The 19067-nt window shown below is 46.3% G+C and overlaps 1 protein-coding gene across 1 annotated transcript; it reads right to left on the bottom strand.

Annotated features, from left to right (window-relative positions):
• Positions 1-2646: 2646 nt before the first annotated feature.
• On the bottom strand, positions 2647-11769 carry dld (deltaD). The gene is made up of 12 exons (XM_037094205.1): positions 10447-11769; positions 9944-10270; positions 9184-9244; positions 8207-8464; positions 6797-6857; positions 6545-6675; positions 6267-6436; positions 5958-6174; positions 5677-5850; positions 4847-5576; positions 4437-4716; positions 2647-4323 (listed from the first exon to the last, which is right to left on the bottom strand). The coding sequence occupies exons 1-12, from the start codon at positions 10498-10500 to the stop codon at positions 4318-4320; spliced, it is 2469 nt and encodes an 822-aa protein (XP_036950100.1). The 5' UTR covers positions 10501-11769; the 3' UTR covers positions 2647-4317.
• Between the last annotated feature and the right edge of the window lie 7298 nt (positions 11770-19067).

The following is a 19067-nucleotide window of genomic DNA, read 5'->3' as shown; positions in this document are numbered from 1 at the left end:
GTCAGTGGCCAAGTGTGAGCTCTTTTCTTCCCCCCTTGTCCCCTCTTTCCAGCAATCTCTCTCTCTTGCTCTTTCTTTCTCTCTCTCTCTCTCTCTCTCTCTCTCTCTCTCTCTCTCACACACACACAAACACACACACACAGGACCAACGGACATTGACATGCGTGCTTACACACATAAACACACTGACACACACACACACACACACACACACACACACACACATATACATTCAGGCAGATCTGTGAGAGGAGAGAAGAGAGGAGGAGAGCAGCGTATGAATGGACAGATTAATCAGATTATAGCAGAGACACACTTAAACAGCCTGTTCTCTGGATTAGCTACGGTCCTGCCTACTCCCTGTCAGAAGAAAAAGTGTGTGTGAGAGAGTGTGTGTGGGGAGAGAAAGAGGGGGAGGCTAAAAAAAACATAACATAATATCGGACTCGCACTCAAAAATTTGTGTTCACACCCGTGTTGGTTCGACCCGTGTCTGTTGTCTTTGCCGGGTTTGTCGTAGTGCGATATAGATTATGGTAGTTGGACATCCGTAAGGAGGATATTTGTCGGCAGAAGATGGAAAGTGGCTGAAGAGCAAAAGCAGGTCACGTCGTCATGTGGCTGATCACAACACTTGTCCAGATATTTCACCATGAAGAAGTTTCGATTCCCCCCTCAGAAGTTCAAAGAGTGCTGCTCTTTATGTGCAGCAGAGCAGCATATGGCAGCCAGTGACCGGGGCTTTGTCTGACTATTGACACCAGAGAGATGCAGAGAGGGAGGATGTGAGTGTGTGCGACTGTTCGGGGCCGGAGGACAGCCTAACAACAACAAAGGACCAGCTTTAAGCCTGTCTCCTGTGATTTTCCAACTCAGCGAAAAGCCATTGTGGCCCCTGAAAAAAAGTTAAGTTAAAAAGCTTAGCATGGTATGTGCTAACAACTGCCTGCCGCATGTGTAATACAAGCAAATACTTTTTTTTGAGCAGTCACAGTTGCAGTCTTTGGGAAAAAAAAAAGAGGCAACCGTCCCTGTGTCTGCAGCCGCCGGGCAGGTCAGTGCTCCGGTCTGTCGGCCTGAAGAGTCAGTCGGGACGTAGAGGTCACTCGACTTACATGTGAAGAAATAAACAAATGGGCTGTTCTGACTGTAGCTTTAGTCAGCAAGGCCATCATCTGTATTTGTGTGTGTGTATGTGTGTGTGTGCCTGTGTATTCCATGTCAACACTTAATACAGTGAGTCCTCTGTAATTGAAACAATGTCTGATATCTGAAATCCAATGTCATCATCCTGTGCGCCTGTGTGTTTATATGAGACTGAGAACCAGATGAGTTTCTTTGATGACTGCTTCTACACTCCCAGTGGTCGCTAAATGGCTTGTATACACACACACACACACACACACACACACACACACACACACACACACACACACACACACACACACACACACAAAGAGAGAGCGAGAGTAGTCAGGCAGGGGCAACCGGGACTAAATCCAGACTGGTGGTTTCTCTCTCCAGCTATAAATACCCCTCTGCTTAAAACACGATCACACACACACACACACACACACACACACACACACACACACACACTGATAGTCTTGTACAGAGGCTCTTAGACAAAAACATTCATTCACAAACACACCAAAACACAGACTAATATAAATACACACACACATAGCCATGCACATGTGAACACAAACACTCACACAACCTTTCTCTCTCTCTCTCTTACACACACACACACACACGCATGCACACACATAAAAATACTCTCACATATACACAAATACTCACACACAAAGAGATGGCTCTGGCCTCAGAGGAGGCTAGCTAAGCGCTCTATGATTATGGGGTGTGTCTTTGTCTCATTTAGTGGTTCCACAAGGAGACAGTCTTCTGCTGCGTCAGACATACACGCATACACACTCACACACACACACACACACGCATGCAAAATACCAACACACTATCAATTAGTGACAACAAATCCCTCAGCTTGATTTTGTTAGATTGCCCTCTCAGGGAACTGCAACTGTAGGAACGACTGAACGGCGAGACTCGTTTCTGTTCAAGTTTGGTTTTTCGTCTTTTGCGGTGATGCAAAGCTCTCGCTGCCGTCCACTGAATATTGATGGGTCACTGATGGCGCACGGTCAACGTGCAGAACAACAGCTACAACTGTGAGGTGAAGCCACTAACAGTAACACAACACACAGCAGGAAGTTGGTGATCTGTCATTATTATTGATGACAAGAACTTCTTTCAGTTTATAGTTTTAATTTCATGATTTATCAAACCCGGAAAAAGTCTTAATCCAACCCGGAGACAGGCATTAAGAATAACTACACTGGGGCACCTCTGGAGCTCCGTGTCCGTCCCTGCAGCGGCCGGGGGTTCAAGTCCGACCTGCTGCCTTTCGCCGACTGACATCCTGCTTCATGTCATCTCTCAAATGCTGTCCTATCAAATAAAGCCAAGAAAGGCCAAAAAAAAAAAAAAAAGAATAACTATACTAACTAGAAGCAAAACAGCCAGTTCTATGGTTGATCATATAAAGGCATCAGTATTAAACTGGTACATTTAAGAGCACATGAAGCACGTCGAAACATGAAATCACTCAACAGCAGTCGCGCTACATTTCATTCCTCTTTTATTTTGGAAAAATATTGCGCTGTTTTCCAGTAATAAAAATGACAGGCTCTGTACATACGACTTCTCTCTTAAATACAACACAGTCACAGGGGTCTCAAGTGCCTAACACATACATGCATACATACATACTTACATACATACGTTATCTGCCAAATAAAAAACAAATTCAACTTAAATTATAAAAGGTTTCAATGACAAAAAAGAATCACAACAGAATGGAACACAAATAATTACATAATTAAATTAAAAAGAATACATCTTTCTTTAGATAACACGTAAAAAAAAACAAAAAAAAACAACTGATCCTAACCAACGGGCCGGCGGGGTGACGGGTGTCCTTCAATTGGCTAATAGTGGAAGACTGGGAGTGAGGGGAGCGGGAGTGGGCAGTGCATACACTTGACACCACACACAGGCCTCTTCTGTACACACACACACACGCACACATGCACGCACGCATACATACAAATACACACACACACACACACACACACACACACACACACACTCGCACCTCCATAGTGCAATGAGGTCTTGGCAGTTAAGACTAGTAATTTATAGCTCAGCTGACCTGGAAACACAACAGCATCATCAGAGGTTAATTTAGGTCTAAGAAACATTTTAGGTCATTTTAAAGTAGTAAACCCAAGCAAAGAAAATGTATGTAATTGGATCATTAAACCTCAATCAGGTTTGTTTCTCTGTTTCTTCCTGTCTCTTATGTCGACTGTTGTGTTTCCCAAGTTGCCCTGCCCGAAACATTGCCCTGTGTATCACAACCTTCAGGGGTCAGGGGGCCAGTATGGCCCAACAGGATCCATGTTGGATCGATCTGCAGTCACTACTGGAGTCTTCAGTTCTCTACTTTCTGCTGAGAGCCAGCTCAGCCGATGCTATCTCTGTCAGTGCTGCAGAGTTTCAGATGTGCAGCTGCTGTTAATATTGTTTTGTTTTGTTTTGTCCAGAGAGCTCCCATTGAGATTTTTTTTTTTTGTTAATTCGTAAAAATAGACTACGACAGCAGCTGGAGTGCGGGGACTACCACTGTTCATCTTTTACTCTGCAGCACTGCCCAGAACATGAACTGTCCAATATCCACGACAGCTTTTACACTGCATTGTAAAACCACAGCACATAACAGTACTACAACAGTACTTCAAAAGTTTTCAGTACTCCAAAGGTACTATACTGTTCATTCAATCAGTACTCCATGGTACTACAATATCATTTGTCAACATCCAAGTCAATATTCCAGAGGAGTTCGTCCTGGTACGAGCAGTAAATCTTCAGTCACCATCTGACTGCGTGAGTACTCATTCAGCACTGTTTCTGTACAAAGTTTGTACCAGTGCGAGTGCCGCCTTCATCCGTGGCACTGAGTCAGCGTCAGGCCTCCATTCATCGAAGGTCGAAAACGTCTAGCATTCACCCGTAGTACTACTGTAGTACTAAGTCCTGGCCAATTCGGTACTGACTCCGCTCTGGCTCAGTAGCACCTTGGCTCAAAGTCCTCCGGTAAATCCCAGGGAACAGCAGCAAACAGCAGGAGTAAAACCTCCTGGAGACTAGCTGAGCTCTACTGCTCAGGGCTGGTGTGTGTGTGGACCGCCATCCGCCAGAGGAAACTGGTCCCGGCTGGTCTGGTCTGGACTGGTATCATACCTGTGATACGCAAAGAAAATAAGTCAGTTCTGAGTGTTTTCGACGGGTGCTGGGAGACGTTTCAGTTACTCTGTGTATATTTCACATGGATGATCCTGTTTGTGTGGACTCACCTCTGTAGCGATGATACATTCATCTTTCTGGTCCGACATGACGTAGACGGACTGGTATTTGGTGTCAGGGGTACACTGGTACCTGCTGTCACCGGAACTCTGGTATTCAACATCGCAGGTCGAATTGTACTTGACGTCACTGGTCGACTGATATTTGACGTCACTGGTCGACTGGTACTGGAGATCACTTGCTGCGTGACAGTTCAAATCACAGGACGACTGATACTTTGCTTCGCTGCAGCCTGGTGAGTCCTCCACTTGTTTCTTTTCTGATGCATCACTGTTGGAAGAAGAAGAAGAGACAGATTTAGAATCGTTGTCCTTTACACAACCCATGTTTTCACTGCAATCTCAGACCTGCACAATTAAAGTTTCCACCAGTTTAAGACCCTGTTTTGTCAGTTGTGTACCTGTTCAGTCTCTTCCTGTATCCTTCCTCTGAGTCCGACTCATCCAGCATTTCACATTTCACCGGTGGCTCATCCCGCTCCTCCTCCTTACACAGCGGCAGCTCCTCGGGTCGGAGCTCATGGACCAGGTTGTACTCCACACTGGGGTAGCGAGTCTTAAAGCCGTTCCTCTCTGACCCATTCAGGCCGCTGATTCCGCTCAGACCACCCAGTGACCCGCCGAGGTCTGAATGGAAATCTGCCTTCTTGTTGGTGTTTTTAATTGACGTTGTCATCAGAGTGCCCAGCTCCTTGTCACTGCGGAGACAATTGTTGGTGGTCGTCAGGTTGTTCATGGTCTCGTGGCTGTCACTGTGGACACTGTCGCCATGGTGACTGTGCCGCTCCTGCAGTTTGACCCGAATGTAGACCACCAGCACTGAGCAGCCGATCAGGATCACAAGAACGAGGAAGACGCCGGCGCACACGGCCGTCCAGGGGAATCCACTGTCGTCATCCGCCTCGTATTCAACGCTCTCACTGTCTGGGGAAGAATACCGCCGATCCGGTCCTTCCACCACCGGCTGACGCTTGGGGGCCTCTGGTAAGAGGAACTGGCAGTTGTGACCGCCGTAGCCAGGCACGCAGGCGCACACGTAGCGACCGCCACGCTCGTGGCAGGTGGCTCCGTTGTGGCAGGGGTTGTGATGGCAGCGGGAGACAGGGGAGCTGCAGTTTTCGCCAGTGTATCCTGCAGAAAGAGGAGAGTTTAAGCGCCTTGACCAAAACTACATTAAAAAAAAGAACAATTAACGTCAACACAAGATACATCTGTTCCAGTGCTGTCATACCTGGGGGGCAGGTACAGGTGTAGCCGTTCACTCCCTCCTGACACGTCCCACCGTTGTCACAAGGAAAGGACAGACAGTGTCCAGAAACACTGCTGCTGTCCTCACAGTTCGGACCTGAAAATCCCTCAGGACACTGGCAGAGGTAGGAGTTCACCAGGTCAACACACTCTGCACCTGTGGAGGGACGGAGATGACGAGGATTAGTCTCTAGATGTTTTAATTCTAGGTTGAGCTGTAACTGCAGGTATAGGTGAGCTCATAAAACACACGGCACGACGTACCGTTGAGGCAGGGATTGGAGGAGCAGTGGTCGATCTTCTTCTCGCAGTTGAAGCCGGCGTATCCCATCGGGCACTGGCAAAAGTATCCACCTTCGGGGTTGTCGGCACAACGCCCGCCGTTGAAGCAAGGCCCATCTGCACAGGTGTTGGCGCTCAACTCACAGTTGTTGCCGTAAAAACCAGGCGGGCAGGTGCACTTATAGCCGCTGTCGTTGTCCTGTTGTGGAAATAATGTAAACAGTGATTACACAGGCTTGTTCGCGCGAATATTCTTGTTCCTATTTGTCACTTTGCTCGACTGATACTCACAGTGCAGCTGCCTCCGTTGCGACAGGGATTTCCAGAGCATTCGTTGACTTGGGTCTCACAGCTGGCGCCTGTGTACCCAGGCAGACAGGAGCAAGTGTAGCTGCCCTGGCCGGTGTTGGTGCAGGTGGCTCCATTAAGACAGGGCTTATGGTGTGTGCAGTAGTTCAGATCTGGAGACAATCACGAGAAAACATATTGAGAAAACAATAACAGTTTTAATGCGAAACAAAGAGGAACGATTGGCCCCGACAGAGGAGTAAATCTCTGAGTAAACTCACCCTGGTTGCAGAAGAGCCCGCCCCATCCCTCCTGGCAGTTGCATTGCCAGGGTTGTTGGCAGGTGCCATGGAGGCAGCCCGGGTAACGGATACAGTCGTCACAGTAACGCCCACTGAAGCCCACACGACATCTGGAGACAAAACATTCGTTAAATACTGTTCATAAGAAAAACAAAGATGATCAGAAAAGGTTTTGCTGTATAAAGAGGTTTCATTTATCTGCTTATGTGAATCCTTTTTTTTCTGACTTACTTGCACTCTCCGGGTTTGTCACAGAAGCCGTGTTCTTCATCACAGCCGGGAAGACAGATCGCTGCAGGGAGGAAACAAACAGTGACCGGTTAATCATGGGAAATCCAGTGCTGGAAACATGTGTTTGCCCTCCATCAGTCTCCCATTCACAGAGGCTCTTTTCAAACCACGGCCTGTCTGGTCGGCGCCCCAACCTTCTTATCTGTTTGCCTGTCTTTCAGCCCATCTGCTGGCCTGCAGGTTTTTCCAATTTGTTTACCTGCCCAGCTGTCTGTCTGCTTGTCTACAGTCTCCCTTTCTGTCATAGAGAGAATGAGAGGCCTCTGACTCATGTTTGACGGAAAATGACGATCACAGGTCAGCGTGTCATTCCTGACCTCCTCTGAATTGTGTTGATGCCGCAGAAGCTGCTGAAAAGTTACCTTTCAGCCCCAGAGTGAGATACGGCAGCTTTTGGTCACCAAAACTAGGGGAGCCAGCCAACAAGCCCTCTCCTTTAACATGGTTGCTCTCCAACACAAAAGCATCCCACACAAAGCCTCCTTTCTCCCCTTGACTGTGGGTCAGAAGTCCCTTTTCTCACCCTTGGCCCCTCTCCTCCTCTCCCCCCCTCTACCCTCCAACTTTTGATCCTCCTCTCCTCCCTTCCTCTTCTATCCCCTTCTCTTCTCCTCCTCTCTTCCTCTTCTCCTCTCCTCTCCTCTCCCTTTCCCTCCTCCGCTCCTCCCGTCTCTCCTCACTCCCCTCCTCCTCCCCCCAGGGCCAGCTGGTCTGTGTGGAGCTAACCACCAGACAGCTGCTCCATTGTCTCCGCTCACCGAGCAGCTGCCCCCTCCACAACAATACACAACCCCGCTCGGCCAATCACCAGCCCGGGCCGCAACAATACAGGACCCCCACTTGGCCAATCGGGGAGGAGGTTTGGGGCGAGGAGGCCCCAGTGGTCTAATGGAAGGCACGCGGCGTGTGAATTACTGAGGAGCCACTGCGGCTCATTAGAATGGAGGCCTCTGGTGCTATGGGATAACTAACTGACGCCTGTTGCACACGGGCCCCGCATTAGGAGGTGGAAACAGTCCCTAAACAATAAAGATAGGGAAGTGATTCGCTTTGAAAAGTAATTTATAAACTTTTCATCAGTGTCAGTTAATAGCTCCTCGGTTTGGACACTTAAATAATGTGTTTTTAAGCTGACTGTGATTGCTTGAGCCATGTTCACGCCACTACTTCTACTAATGACTTTGCTGCTCCTCTCTCCCTCAAGCAGCTGTCAGTGTAATCAAATATTAACTCAAATGAACCTCTGTCTTCTTGGACACCCCCCTTTTTTTGTTTTTTAACGACTTGTACTCATGTTTCTCCACACAGCCTGGATGATAAGTGTCGGACTAATGAGCAAAACCCACTCACGTTCAGTGCAGTACTGTCCCTTCCAGCCAGAGTTGCATATGATCTCCCCGCGCTCGCCGCAGGTGAAGTGGCCAAAAGCATCGTCCCGGGGCCGGCAGAAGACCGAGCAGCCGTCGCCGTAGTAGTGCTCGTCACACAGGAAGCGGTAGGCGTAGCGCAGCTCGGTTCTGCCGGCCGTCTGCATGTCCTTGGACCACTCCTCTCCCACGGTGAGGTGGCGCTGGGTGGTGATCCGGCCGATCAGACGCTCCGGGTTGTCTGGAAATGTCAATGAGTGTTGTTATTGTCAGTGAACAGCATGGTGAGAGTTGTCTTAAAACTTTGATCTCATGTGTTTGCTAGATTTTAGACCTTTGATTTCTCTTTTTAATGATGACTTCTTTGTTTTTCCTTTTGTAGCAATACGAGAATTTTCGACTAAAATTGTTGTTGTGGGGAAACTGCCAGAAATAAGAGACAGAAAGGATTCTGCTGCATGAATAAAAACTTCTCAGGTATTAAGTGTCTCCTCACTCCTTTCAGGAACAGAGCACAGGTTACACCTGGTGTCTGCCACCTTTTTTTTTATTATCTCCACCACCACCAACTGAGAGACACAGTCTCATGGTGTGGTCAGTTAGTCACCATCAGTGCGGTGATAAGAGCGGGGCGTAAAGATAAGGGCGCATCTCACAAACTGTTGGTGGCTTTTCCAACACCTGCTAAAGTTGTTTATCATCAAATACGCAGGTTTTTTTTTTCTCTGGATGTTACTGCAACACTGACAGCTGCATTTCATATGATGACATTAAAAGGCCACACAAATGTATTTTGCTCTTGAATTTAAAAACGCTTGTCAGTCTGTCTTGTCCTGTTAAGCAATAAGTGGTGGGGAAAAAAAAAACCCAAAAACATGCCAGTGAGAGGAAAACAAAGCCACTGTTAGCCTCCTGGCCTGTCTTTGAGTTACAGTGCTGCCCACTGTGGCTGCCACCCACCTGTTGTCAGGTCGTCCAGGGAGTCTGTGTGCAGAGCCTCGATGATCAGTGAAAACGTCCCCTGAGGAGAGACAGACAGAGAGAGAGAGTCAACAGCTGCTGGGCCTGGAGGCCTCCCTCCCTCCGCGGAGCAGCAGAGGGCTATTAGGAGGCCTCCCAATAAACTTCACAGCCTAATTCCCGTGTTGATTAGGGGCCTACCTGCTCCCTTTTCACACCCCTGCTACTATCACACTCTGACACCGCCGTAAAACCAAACGAGGCGGAATTTCACGCTGCGCTGCCAATGATGTGCCAACTCAGAGGATGTTAAATTTCCCACCACGCCAGGTCGAGAGGAGAAGAGAGGAGAGGAGAGGAGCGTTTGGTGAAAACAGCAGCCCCCCCTCCTCTCTCCACACACACACACACACACACACACACACACACACACACACACACATACATACACACACACTCCTCCCCTCCCCGTTTTATCCCACCAAAGAGCACAGAAACACTACAATAGCCCCTCTCACACGCTGCTGACAAAGACCCTCACAAGTGTTGAGTTTGGGAGCATCTGTTGCGTTTTGCACTCTTCAAAGCTGACATGTCCCGATGGAGTGAGACTGCGATGACTTCACAGTCTGCCCGTGGCTTTTCATCACCACATGACACAATATATAACAACAAAACCATAAAATAAAAATAAATTTGAAAAATTAAACGAAGCTTTCGATGCCCTGCATAACGATAACATTCCCCTACAGACACTCACCGGCCATGTGAAGCCGAAGTTGAAGCGGATCGGGTTGGTGAAGCTGTCCGCGTTTGTCTCCGGCACCTGGAAAGAGTTGGAGCCCAGGACGGGGGTCACAGTCCCGCCGTAGGTGCAGGGAGGCTCGGGGGAGACGTTGGCCTGGTAGTGCTTCAGACAAACCCGAAAGAAAGTCTTGCACTCGCACTGCTGCTGCTGCTGCTGCGGCTGCGGCTGCTGGCCCTGCTGATGAGCGGCGCCTCCCGGGCAGCAGTTCGCGTTCCCCTGTACGCCTTTCTTGTTGAGGAACTCCTGCAGCTTCAGCTCAAACACTCCGGAGCACAAAACCTATAACACACAAACACACACAAAGCCCGATCATTACAGTGTGTTTGAGACAGGTAACTTTTTCAAAGAACTTTAAAACTTTTTTTTTTTTTTTTGTTACAGGCGCAAAAAAAAAAAAGTACCCAAACGCATCATTCCTCAGTAACTGCAGTAGCCTGCTTGTTCTCGGAACCTACCTGGCAGGTGAGCAGAGAGAAGATGACAACCAGGGGCAGACACAGGCGTCCCATTGTGTTGACAGCCCTTCAACAAGCAGTGAAAGCTCCGCAGGTCCGTGTCGCCCGGCTCAAACAATCATGGAGAAGGTTTTGAAAGCTCTCCGTTATGCCACAGTCAAGGTGAAGCGTTGACGCGCTGGAGGAGAAGGTGAAGTGGAACTTTTCCTTTCGTCGGCCTCCTCTACTTTCCCATACGAGGCAGAGAGAAAAAAAAAAAGTAAAAGAAAAAAAATGAAAAGAAAATGTTGTTAAAGTAATCCTCGGCAGAAGGATCCTCTTGGAGAAGCGTGAGTGAAATCCCTCGATGGAAATATAAGAGTTAATTCCAGTCAGTCGTTGCAGGAGACGGAGCAGCTCTCTTGTTTATTTTCCCACTTGATTTATAATGATATGCTGATCCTGAAGTCTCCGTGTCTCTGTGCCGCTCTCGGTTTAACAGTGCGTATGTCTGATGGGTCTCCTGCCCTGCACAGGGTTTTATACCGGGCCAGCAGGCGAGGGGTAATAAGATGCAAATGAGCCCCTCTGCTCCTCTTCTTCCCCTCCCTCCACCACCACCACAAGTCCGCCCCGGTGCCATCACAAAGAAAGAAGGGGGGTAGGAGAGGAGAGGAGAGGAGAGGAGAGGAGGGGGTGCACACAACTTTTGCAGCCCCCCCCCTCCTCCTCCTCCTCCTCTCTTTCTCTCAAAGGGACAGACCAAATGGCTAGTGAGCTGTTAAATGTGCAACAACTCCTTGCTTCCCCTGATGCCTCCCTCCTCCACAACACAACAACACACGGGGCCCATTTACATTCCGACAATTTTTTTTTCTCTTTTTTTTTTTTCAAACCGCTCCACGAAATCCTCCACATCGCGACAGCAGAGTGATTTATACGCGCAGCAGCCAGTCCGACGGTGGCTTCTCATATTTGGGGATATGCTAAAGCCTTGGCTGGCCTGTTTTCCCCCGCATGGCCAGCCGGCAGCCAGCCGTCCCAACTGCGTTACAACGACCATCTGCTCCGCCGCATTCCTATGGTGTTACCCCTGCCGTGGTTTTCACATGTTCACACCCCAAACAACAAGTCGATCTGTCCCGATTCACTTATCTTTTAATTCCTGGCTTCATGTGCTCCCCAATTTTTACGCGCACTCATCATAAAAGCATGTATTATGCCAGGTAACGTGCGATCGCGATAAAATGCTGATCTACTAGACAGCGGTTAAGAAAAGTACTTTACCTAACGACATTTAATGCCGATAATAATGCGTCTTAATCACACAAATCCGACTCTGTGTCCATGGTGAACAATTCCCCATTTCCCATTGATTTTATTATATTTATATTTTTTCTTAAATTCTAGTTATAACTATTTTAAATGGGTGACGATCGACTTTATGCGCTCAAAGAAAGTCTAAACCTCGTGCGTAAAGACGCACCACAACGCGCACACGCTGGCGGCAGGCCAACACACCTAAACCTATTTTTTTCTCCAATGCATGCCTCTGCATTTCCCTTGCTTGCTCTTCGGTAGAGGCAGTAAAAAAGGACTTGGTGGTGTGTCACTCGCGTGGCTGTCATTAAGGGACTTTGTGAGCAGGAGTAGGAGGCGGGGGAGGAGGGGGGGAGGGGGGGAGGAGGAGGAGGGGGAGGCATAGAGGGAGTAAAGTTTTTTGTGCTTTCAGCTGTATGGTAATTGGGCCGGCAGCACCTGCTCTCCCACAATAATACAGCACCAGAGTGAGAGAGAGAGCGAGAGAGAGAGAGAGAGAGAGAGAGAGAGAGAGAGAGAGAGCATGGCCGGTACGTAAACAGTAATCTTTACAATATGCTTGATAATATATCACATTCCCTGCACACAATCACAAAACAATTATAGACTACAACTGCAGCTACGTGGACACTGTTGGGTCCCTGACACACACTCTCTCTCTGTAGGTCAGTATGGGAACACAACACTGCCCGCACACATGGTGGACCGACCCCACTGTCCAATTTGCATATCTGTGTGCATCCGCAGAAAAATGTGGGGAAAGAATTCGCACTTGTTGGCAGGATGTTATTACGAGCTTATCTCTGGCTGTGAAATAACTGGAGATGTTGGTGCACCACGAGAATCGTCCGGCTTTCCTTTAAACTGTTTTGAGATTCCTCCACTTGGTCATTTATGCTACAGGTGCTTTTTTTTCGGATGGGCACCTGGATATTTCCCCAGAAGAACATGTGTTAAGAGTTCCTTTCCAGGGTTTTTATTTTATTTTTAATTTTATTTTTTTTATTAAACTTGAACTCGGACCATGTAAGACTATGTGACATGGACCCAGTGTGTTTCCCAGCTAACAGGGACAGCTGTAGGTCATCTACAGGCTGGTTTTTAATTATTTTTTTTTTTGTTTAAATTTACAGTGTTTTAGCGTGTCCAAATTGTGGGCTGTCACAATACCAGATTTCCACACTGATTATCTTTGCCGAACAGTTCATAACAATGATGTTATTGCGATATCTATAAAAAGTCTATAAGTGTGCTTACTTTGTGTTTTGTCACTTTTTAAAATAACAAATAAATTACCCTCAAATGGGAGTGCTGGGAGGCAGGAAGACAGTCTGTAACCATAACATTCTCTGTGATGATATCAATATTCCATTTTGTAGAAATCAAATCTAACTTCAATTTTGTTTACTGATTGTTTTGTCTCTTTTTTGGGGCAGATAAATAAACAGCAGCTCTGAATTTTATTTGGGGAAGACTGGGATATAATTGTACACACATTTTCAGAAATGGTTAGTTCTGCCTTATGAGGTTATTATTTTAATGAGAACAACACCACCACTTCTAATGTTTACACATCTGACACACACACACACACACACACACACGCACACACAGCACAAGTGGGGGTCTTAATTAACAGCTCTAATTGAAGCTGTTCCCTCCACTCAGAGTGTTTTGGGGTCTGCTGCTGTCCCCCAAACAAGGCTTTCATTCACACACTACAACCTAACTTCATCCCTGTGGACAGCTTTCAGCCTATCAGCGCACACTGTGTGGAGCTGGTGTTCCCCTCATTGCATAAGTTGGATGACCCTGCTTGGCTGTAATTCCCTCCGGGTCGACGTATAGATGAATGAAAAGCCTATGTCTAATGTGGTTGCGTGTCCATGATGTGCTCTTTACACCCCTCCAGGCTGATTGAGGGGCCTTTAACCTTAAAGCTTTAACACTATTATCCCTGCCTGCCACCGTCTTCCCAGATACCCGTATGTGTGTTTAGCTATAGGACGCTGCTCCGAGCTGCTCATTTCATTTAACCAGTTGATTTCAGCCCCCTTCTCAATGCCATACAATGCTCCTATGTGGCGTGGCGTAAAATCCCTCTCCTGAAGCCTTTTATTTACACTCATCCCGACTTTCAGAGGTCTTTCTCTCCTTCTCTGTATTAGGCCAATATACTATCCGTCATTCATCACCATGACGTGGCACACATTTTCCGATTACGCCAGCAAAGCGTGACTGAAAGGCATGGTGTGACGGAGAGTGACCCCCCTCCCGCCTCGCTCAAGACGACGTTTTCCCCTAAAACATAATATATGCCAGGAGCTTCTCTAATTGTGTCTTAAGGAAACAGCAGAGAGGAGGAACTGCGCCCATCTGAACCCGAGGCATGTGTGTGTGTGTGTGCGTGCGCGTGAGGGCGCGCGTGCGAGGTTAAAAAATTGTTTAACTGGAGGTCGATTGTTTAACTGAAGTGCTTTCCTATTGTCTGTGCGTGCACGTGTAAGTGCGCGCGCGCGTGTGGCTCCCTGTTTGTGTGTGTGTGTGTGAGAGAGAGAGCAGGAGCTCTGTGACACGCAGGGACGACAACAAAGGAAGAGGTCTCGCGCCCCGCCGCCCATTCATCCCTTTCTCTCGCAGAGTAATTCCCATTGATTCTTATTGAACGGAGAGTCGCGAGCCCCTCAGGGGAGAAACCGTGTGATTTGTGAAGGGTCGCGAGGACAAGACACGCCCCTCCTCGAGCCCTGGCCATCTGCTCACCAAACACCACAACACCAACCAACTAACCAAATGGCTTCCCTCATCTCTATCTCTCTGCAAGGCCTCTTCATTCCTCCTCTTCTTCTTTCCCTTCAGTCTTACCAACCTGTTCCTCTCCTCCGTCCTCCTTTACTTCTCTCTCCATTCTGATTTACAAGCCAAGCGCCATAGTAGGTGAAGCGACTAGTTGCTTGATGGGTCCCGGGGCCAAATCACAGTGGAGGCATGCAAGGGGTATGGGGTAGCCATATGGCCTGTGTGTGTGTGTGCGTGCGTGCCAAGACTTGGATGGATGGCCTTCGTGGGAACCTCCACAGTATTGCCATCACACCAGCTACCCACACACACACACACACACACACACACACACACACACACACACACACACTGTTGCACATAACATGGCAGCCTTTGGTCCGGTCAGTTACGGAAATCAAAGTTCACAGGGACCCCGCATCGTTTAGTTCAAGCCCGACTGAAGGTAACTCCTTCTGTGTGCAACATGAATATTGGTTTTAATCAATTAAGGGTGTTTAGTGAGATATTATCATTTGGGCCCAGTATAAATAGATACCAGACATGTGACTATAGTCAGTTAGTCAAAGTAATTCTTTCTTAGGCAAGTCTAGTCAATATTATAAAGATATCTTTGGCCAATTTAGCCAACTTGTTCAAATGCATGTATAACAATGTGTTGACTTTGCTTATTCACATTCAGTGAAATATATATATAACAGCAAACTTTATTAAAGCTCATCTTAATTTCTTCACAGTCAAGAAATATTATATTTCTGGTGTCCCTGAGTATCAAAACACAGCATTTGCAAAAAGACGATTGTGTTTTTGTGAAATGTTGTGTTTTGACTCTCAGGGCCGCCACAGTATTCCCTCTACATCACTTCTAAAGAGTGAAATACTGACAGACTATAAAAAAATGAAAACAAAAAATGAACACGGACAAGTCATTCGACTCATCCTGTCTCAAGTTGAGTATCAAGTCATTTTCTGTCGAGTCATCAAAACAGTAACTGGAGTGGAGGTGAGTCCACATCTTTGATAGAGACCCTGCTGAGTCATTCCATTAGCCTGGTTCAGTGCATTCATTATAGCTTTTTGTTCCATCACACTGTGTTGAGACATAGATAGATTGATAGATAGATCGATCGATAGATAGATAGATAGATAGATAGATAGATAGATAGATAGATAGATAGATAGATAGATAGATAGATAGATAGATAGATAGATAGATAGATAGATCAACAGGTGCTGATGCGGGGAGGATCTCCTCAGTGCTGATTATAATGATAAAGGGAGAGACGTGTGGCTGGGCCGTTGGTTTGATGGATCAGAGTCCCCCAGCAACAACAACACTGTGATGTCAGAAACTCGAGACTCACGTGTCCCCTCCCATCCGAGACACAAAGACCTGAGGCTGCCTACTGACCGTCCCAGTCAGGAATATAACAACTCACACCACCTGTTAGCCTCAATGTGTCACATAAACTTATTGTACACCTGTGTTACAGTGCATGTATTAGATAATGATTGCATGTTTGGGCTCTGATTATCATGCTTATGAAAGAAGGAGACATTTCAGTGGTAATGAAGTCTGTTTATTTCAAACATCTGCTTGTTCTCACGCTTTGAAAATGTGTCTTTTTTTATGGAGTAAAGCAATCAATTAATCGATTAAAAACTATTCTGATAACTGATTAAATATTGAGGACATTTTGCGACACATTGCCAAACATAACTATGTTGCGCTGTCTCAGATGTGAGGATTTTGCAGTTTTTCGGTGTCTTTTGAGATTAGTTTTCGCATTTGCTACAGCTGCACAACTTCTGTCAGGATTAATAAAGTTCTGCATCTTATTCCAGATTAATGGTTGGACAAAAAGAGCGGTTTCACAATTGTTTTTCGCCATTCAACAGTGATTCATTGGAAAAACAAGATGAAATGAAATGTTGTTTTAAGGCTACAACATTAAATTAAATAGAAAATAATGTTCCCCTGTCAATAAAACTTAAAAGATTTGGTGTTTTTGATTAGCATTTAAATTTAAATAGTTTTAGGATGTTCTGAGGAGAACGTGTTTGTCATGAAGAATCTGCTTTTGATGATGAATTATATTTGATGATGATGACGACACAGCTTTTTAAATTCCCACATGACGTTTTCATCACGGATAGTCTTGCTTCGCCGAATTAAATCATCTGAATTATAGTTAATGTTTAATGAACTTAAAACAAGCCAACAAAAATGTATCATAAAAACCCTGCTTTTTGGACAAATCACTCACTCCCTGCTCTCTGAGATCCTTGCCCTGTGGCCCCCAGGGGGTCCGTGGCCTTTAGTTTGAGAACTAGTGGCCTCCAGCAGCAGGATTAGCCAGGCCAGCTGCCCAGAGAGACCCTGGGCCCTAGGACGCTGACACCAGGCCTGACCCCAGGGTGGCTACTATCAGGGACACTGAGGGGATTTGGACAGCACTTGGTGTGTGTGTGTGTGTGTGTATGTGTGTGTGTGTTGTTCATTCAGTTGGACAACTGTTGAGCCAGTACAGATTTGTGCAGCGGTGTTCTTTGTATGTGTGTGTGCGTGCCTGTATGGTCAATTCTTTCCGGGGGTTAACTGCTGATCCAGTACAAATGGGAGGTGTTGGGGGGTAGGGCCGAGGGCAGTCGTGTGCTCCTGGAACATCTGCCTCTGTTTCTCCTGAGTCAAGCTTTGGTCAGGAGCAGGGAGGAGGAGGGGGCAGGCAACAGAGGGGGAGGAGATGGAAGAGGAGTTGGAAGAGTCAGTGTAGGAGGAGGAGGAAGTTGAAAAGATCCAACGTGAATAGGCAGCAGACCCAAACACTGGCTGCTGAAAATGGGATGCAGGATTATATAAACCCCTTTCCACTTCTGGTCTTTTGTGTTATCGGAACATGAAAAAAAAAACAAAAAACAAAAAAAACAAAACAAAAACCCCCCAAAAATATATATATATAAAAACACATTATGCACTGGGAAAATAAACACTATACATCTATAACTCATATCAGGAACCAAAACCTTTGAGCCTGGACAATGTGTGAGCTTGACGGGGTTTACACTGTATCAACGTCATAACATGATAATAAAAAGCACTAGTTAATCTTTAATCTCTTAAAGGTGATACAGGGGAGAGCTAAGATGTGTATGAGACCTGCCAACTCCTGTATTTAAATGACATGACCTTACTTTTTCGTCCATGCGCTGATGAAGGCTGAAATGTTAGAAGTTGGGTCAAATGGCCAGAATAAATTGGGGAAAATTGAGATTTGTCCACTTTGTCTGTAAGCACATTTTCATTTTAATATACAGCAGTGTGTGGTTATTGTCAGGCCTCCAACCATCTCACTACTGGGTGAACTTTTCTGCACTTTATATCCGATTAAACAATTATTAACAACATTAGCGATTGATAAGAAGATTATGATGCCCAGTTACAGAGATTAAAAAATGTTTTGCACGTACTCAGTTTACTGGTAGATCACTCTAAAACAATCACAGGGCACGTTATATATATCATATAAACAATAAAACGCAGGTAATCCACTTTATAACAGAAGGAGGGCAGGTTACCTTCCATATAATATGAATGAATTATTGTGCTATCAGAGGTTAAATGCAATAGAGTTTGACTGGTGGGACATGATGCTGTGTTTAGTTAGAAGTAAACTAAATAATGTTGTGGATATTTTCTTGGAGATGTACAGTTGCGGTCCAAAGTTTTCTTACACTTGGAAAGAAAATGCTCATCATGGCAGTCTTCACTTTCAGTGATTTCTACAGCTCTCATTTCTCTGTGATGGAGTGAGTGGAACACATACTGCCTTGTCACAAAAATTAATCTGAATTCATTATGGGTCTTCCAAAATTGAGGCTCAAAAATAATCGTACAGAAAGTCGAAGAAAGTTGTGTGAATCAGATGTTCTTTGTAGCCTGACCTCTTAACTTCTTCTGAGTGATGATGATTGATGACAGCTGATGACTTTTCTGGGCCCATTTTTATTGGGCTTGTTTGACACACCCACTGGACTCAGCCACAAACATTACAATGGGGAAGTCTAAGGAGCTCAGCATTGATCTGACAGAGCGCATTATTGATCTGAACAAGTCAGGGAAGTCACTTGGGGCCATTTCAAAGCAGCTACAGGTCCAAGGATCGACTGTACAAACAACTGTGTGTATGTCTAAAGTTCATGGCACGGTTGTGTCACTGCCACGATCCAGAAGAAAACACTAACTATCACCTGCTACGGAGAGAAAACTGCTCAAGATGGTCAAGAGTAAAACAACAACAACAACAACAACAACAAAATCAGCCTTTAGTCCAAAAACACCACACCTACTGTCGATCATGGTGGTGGTAGTGTTATGCTGCGGGGCTGTTTTTCTGCCAGTGGATCTGCTGCTCTAAAGAAAGTAAACGGGATAATGCAGAGGGAGGACTATCTCCAGATTCTTCAGGAGAACCTAAAATCATCGGCCAGAAGATTGAGTACAGGACAGTGATCCCAAACACACA

This window comes from Acanthopagrus latus, chromosome 4 (genome assembly GCF_904848185.1).
Source record: "Acanthopagrus latus isolate v.2019 chromosome 4, fAcaLat1.1, whole genome shotgun sequence".
In the NCBI taxonomy this organism is placed as follows: domain Eukaryota; kingdom Metazoa; phylum Chordata; class Actinopteri; order Spariformes; family Sparidae; genus Acanthopagrus; species Acanthopagrus latus.
Note: the sequence above shows the minus strand (reverse complement) of the source record. Positions and strands in the feature narration are given on the sequence as shown.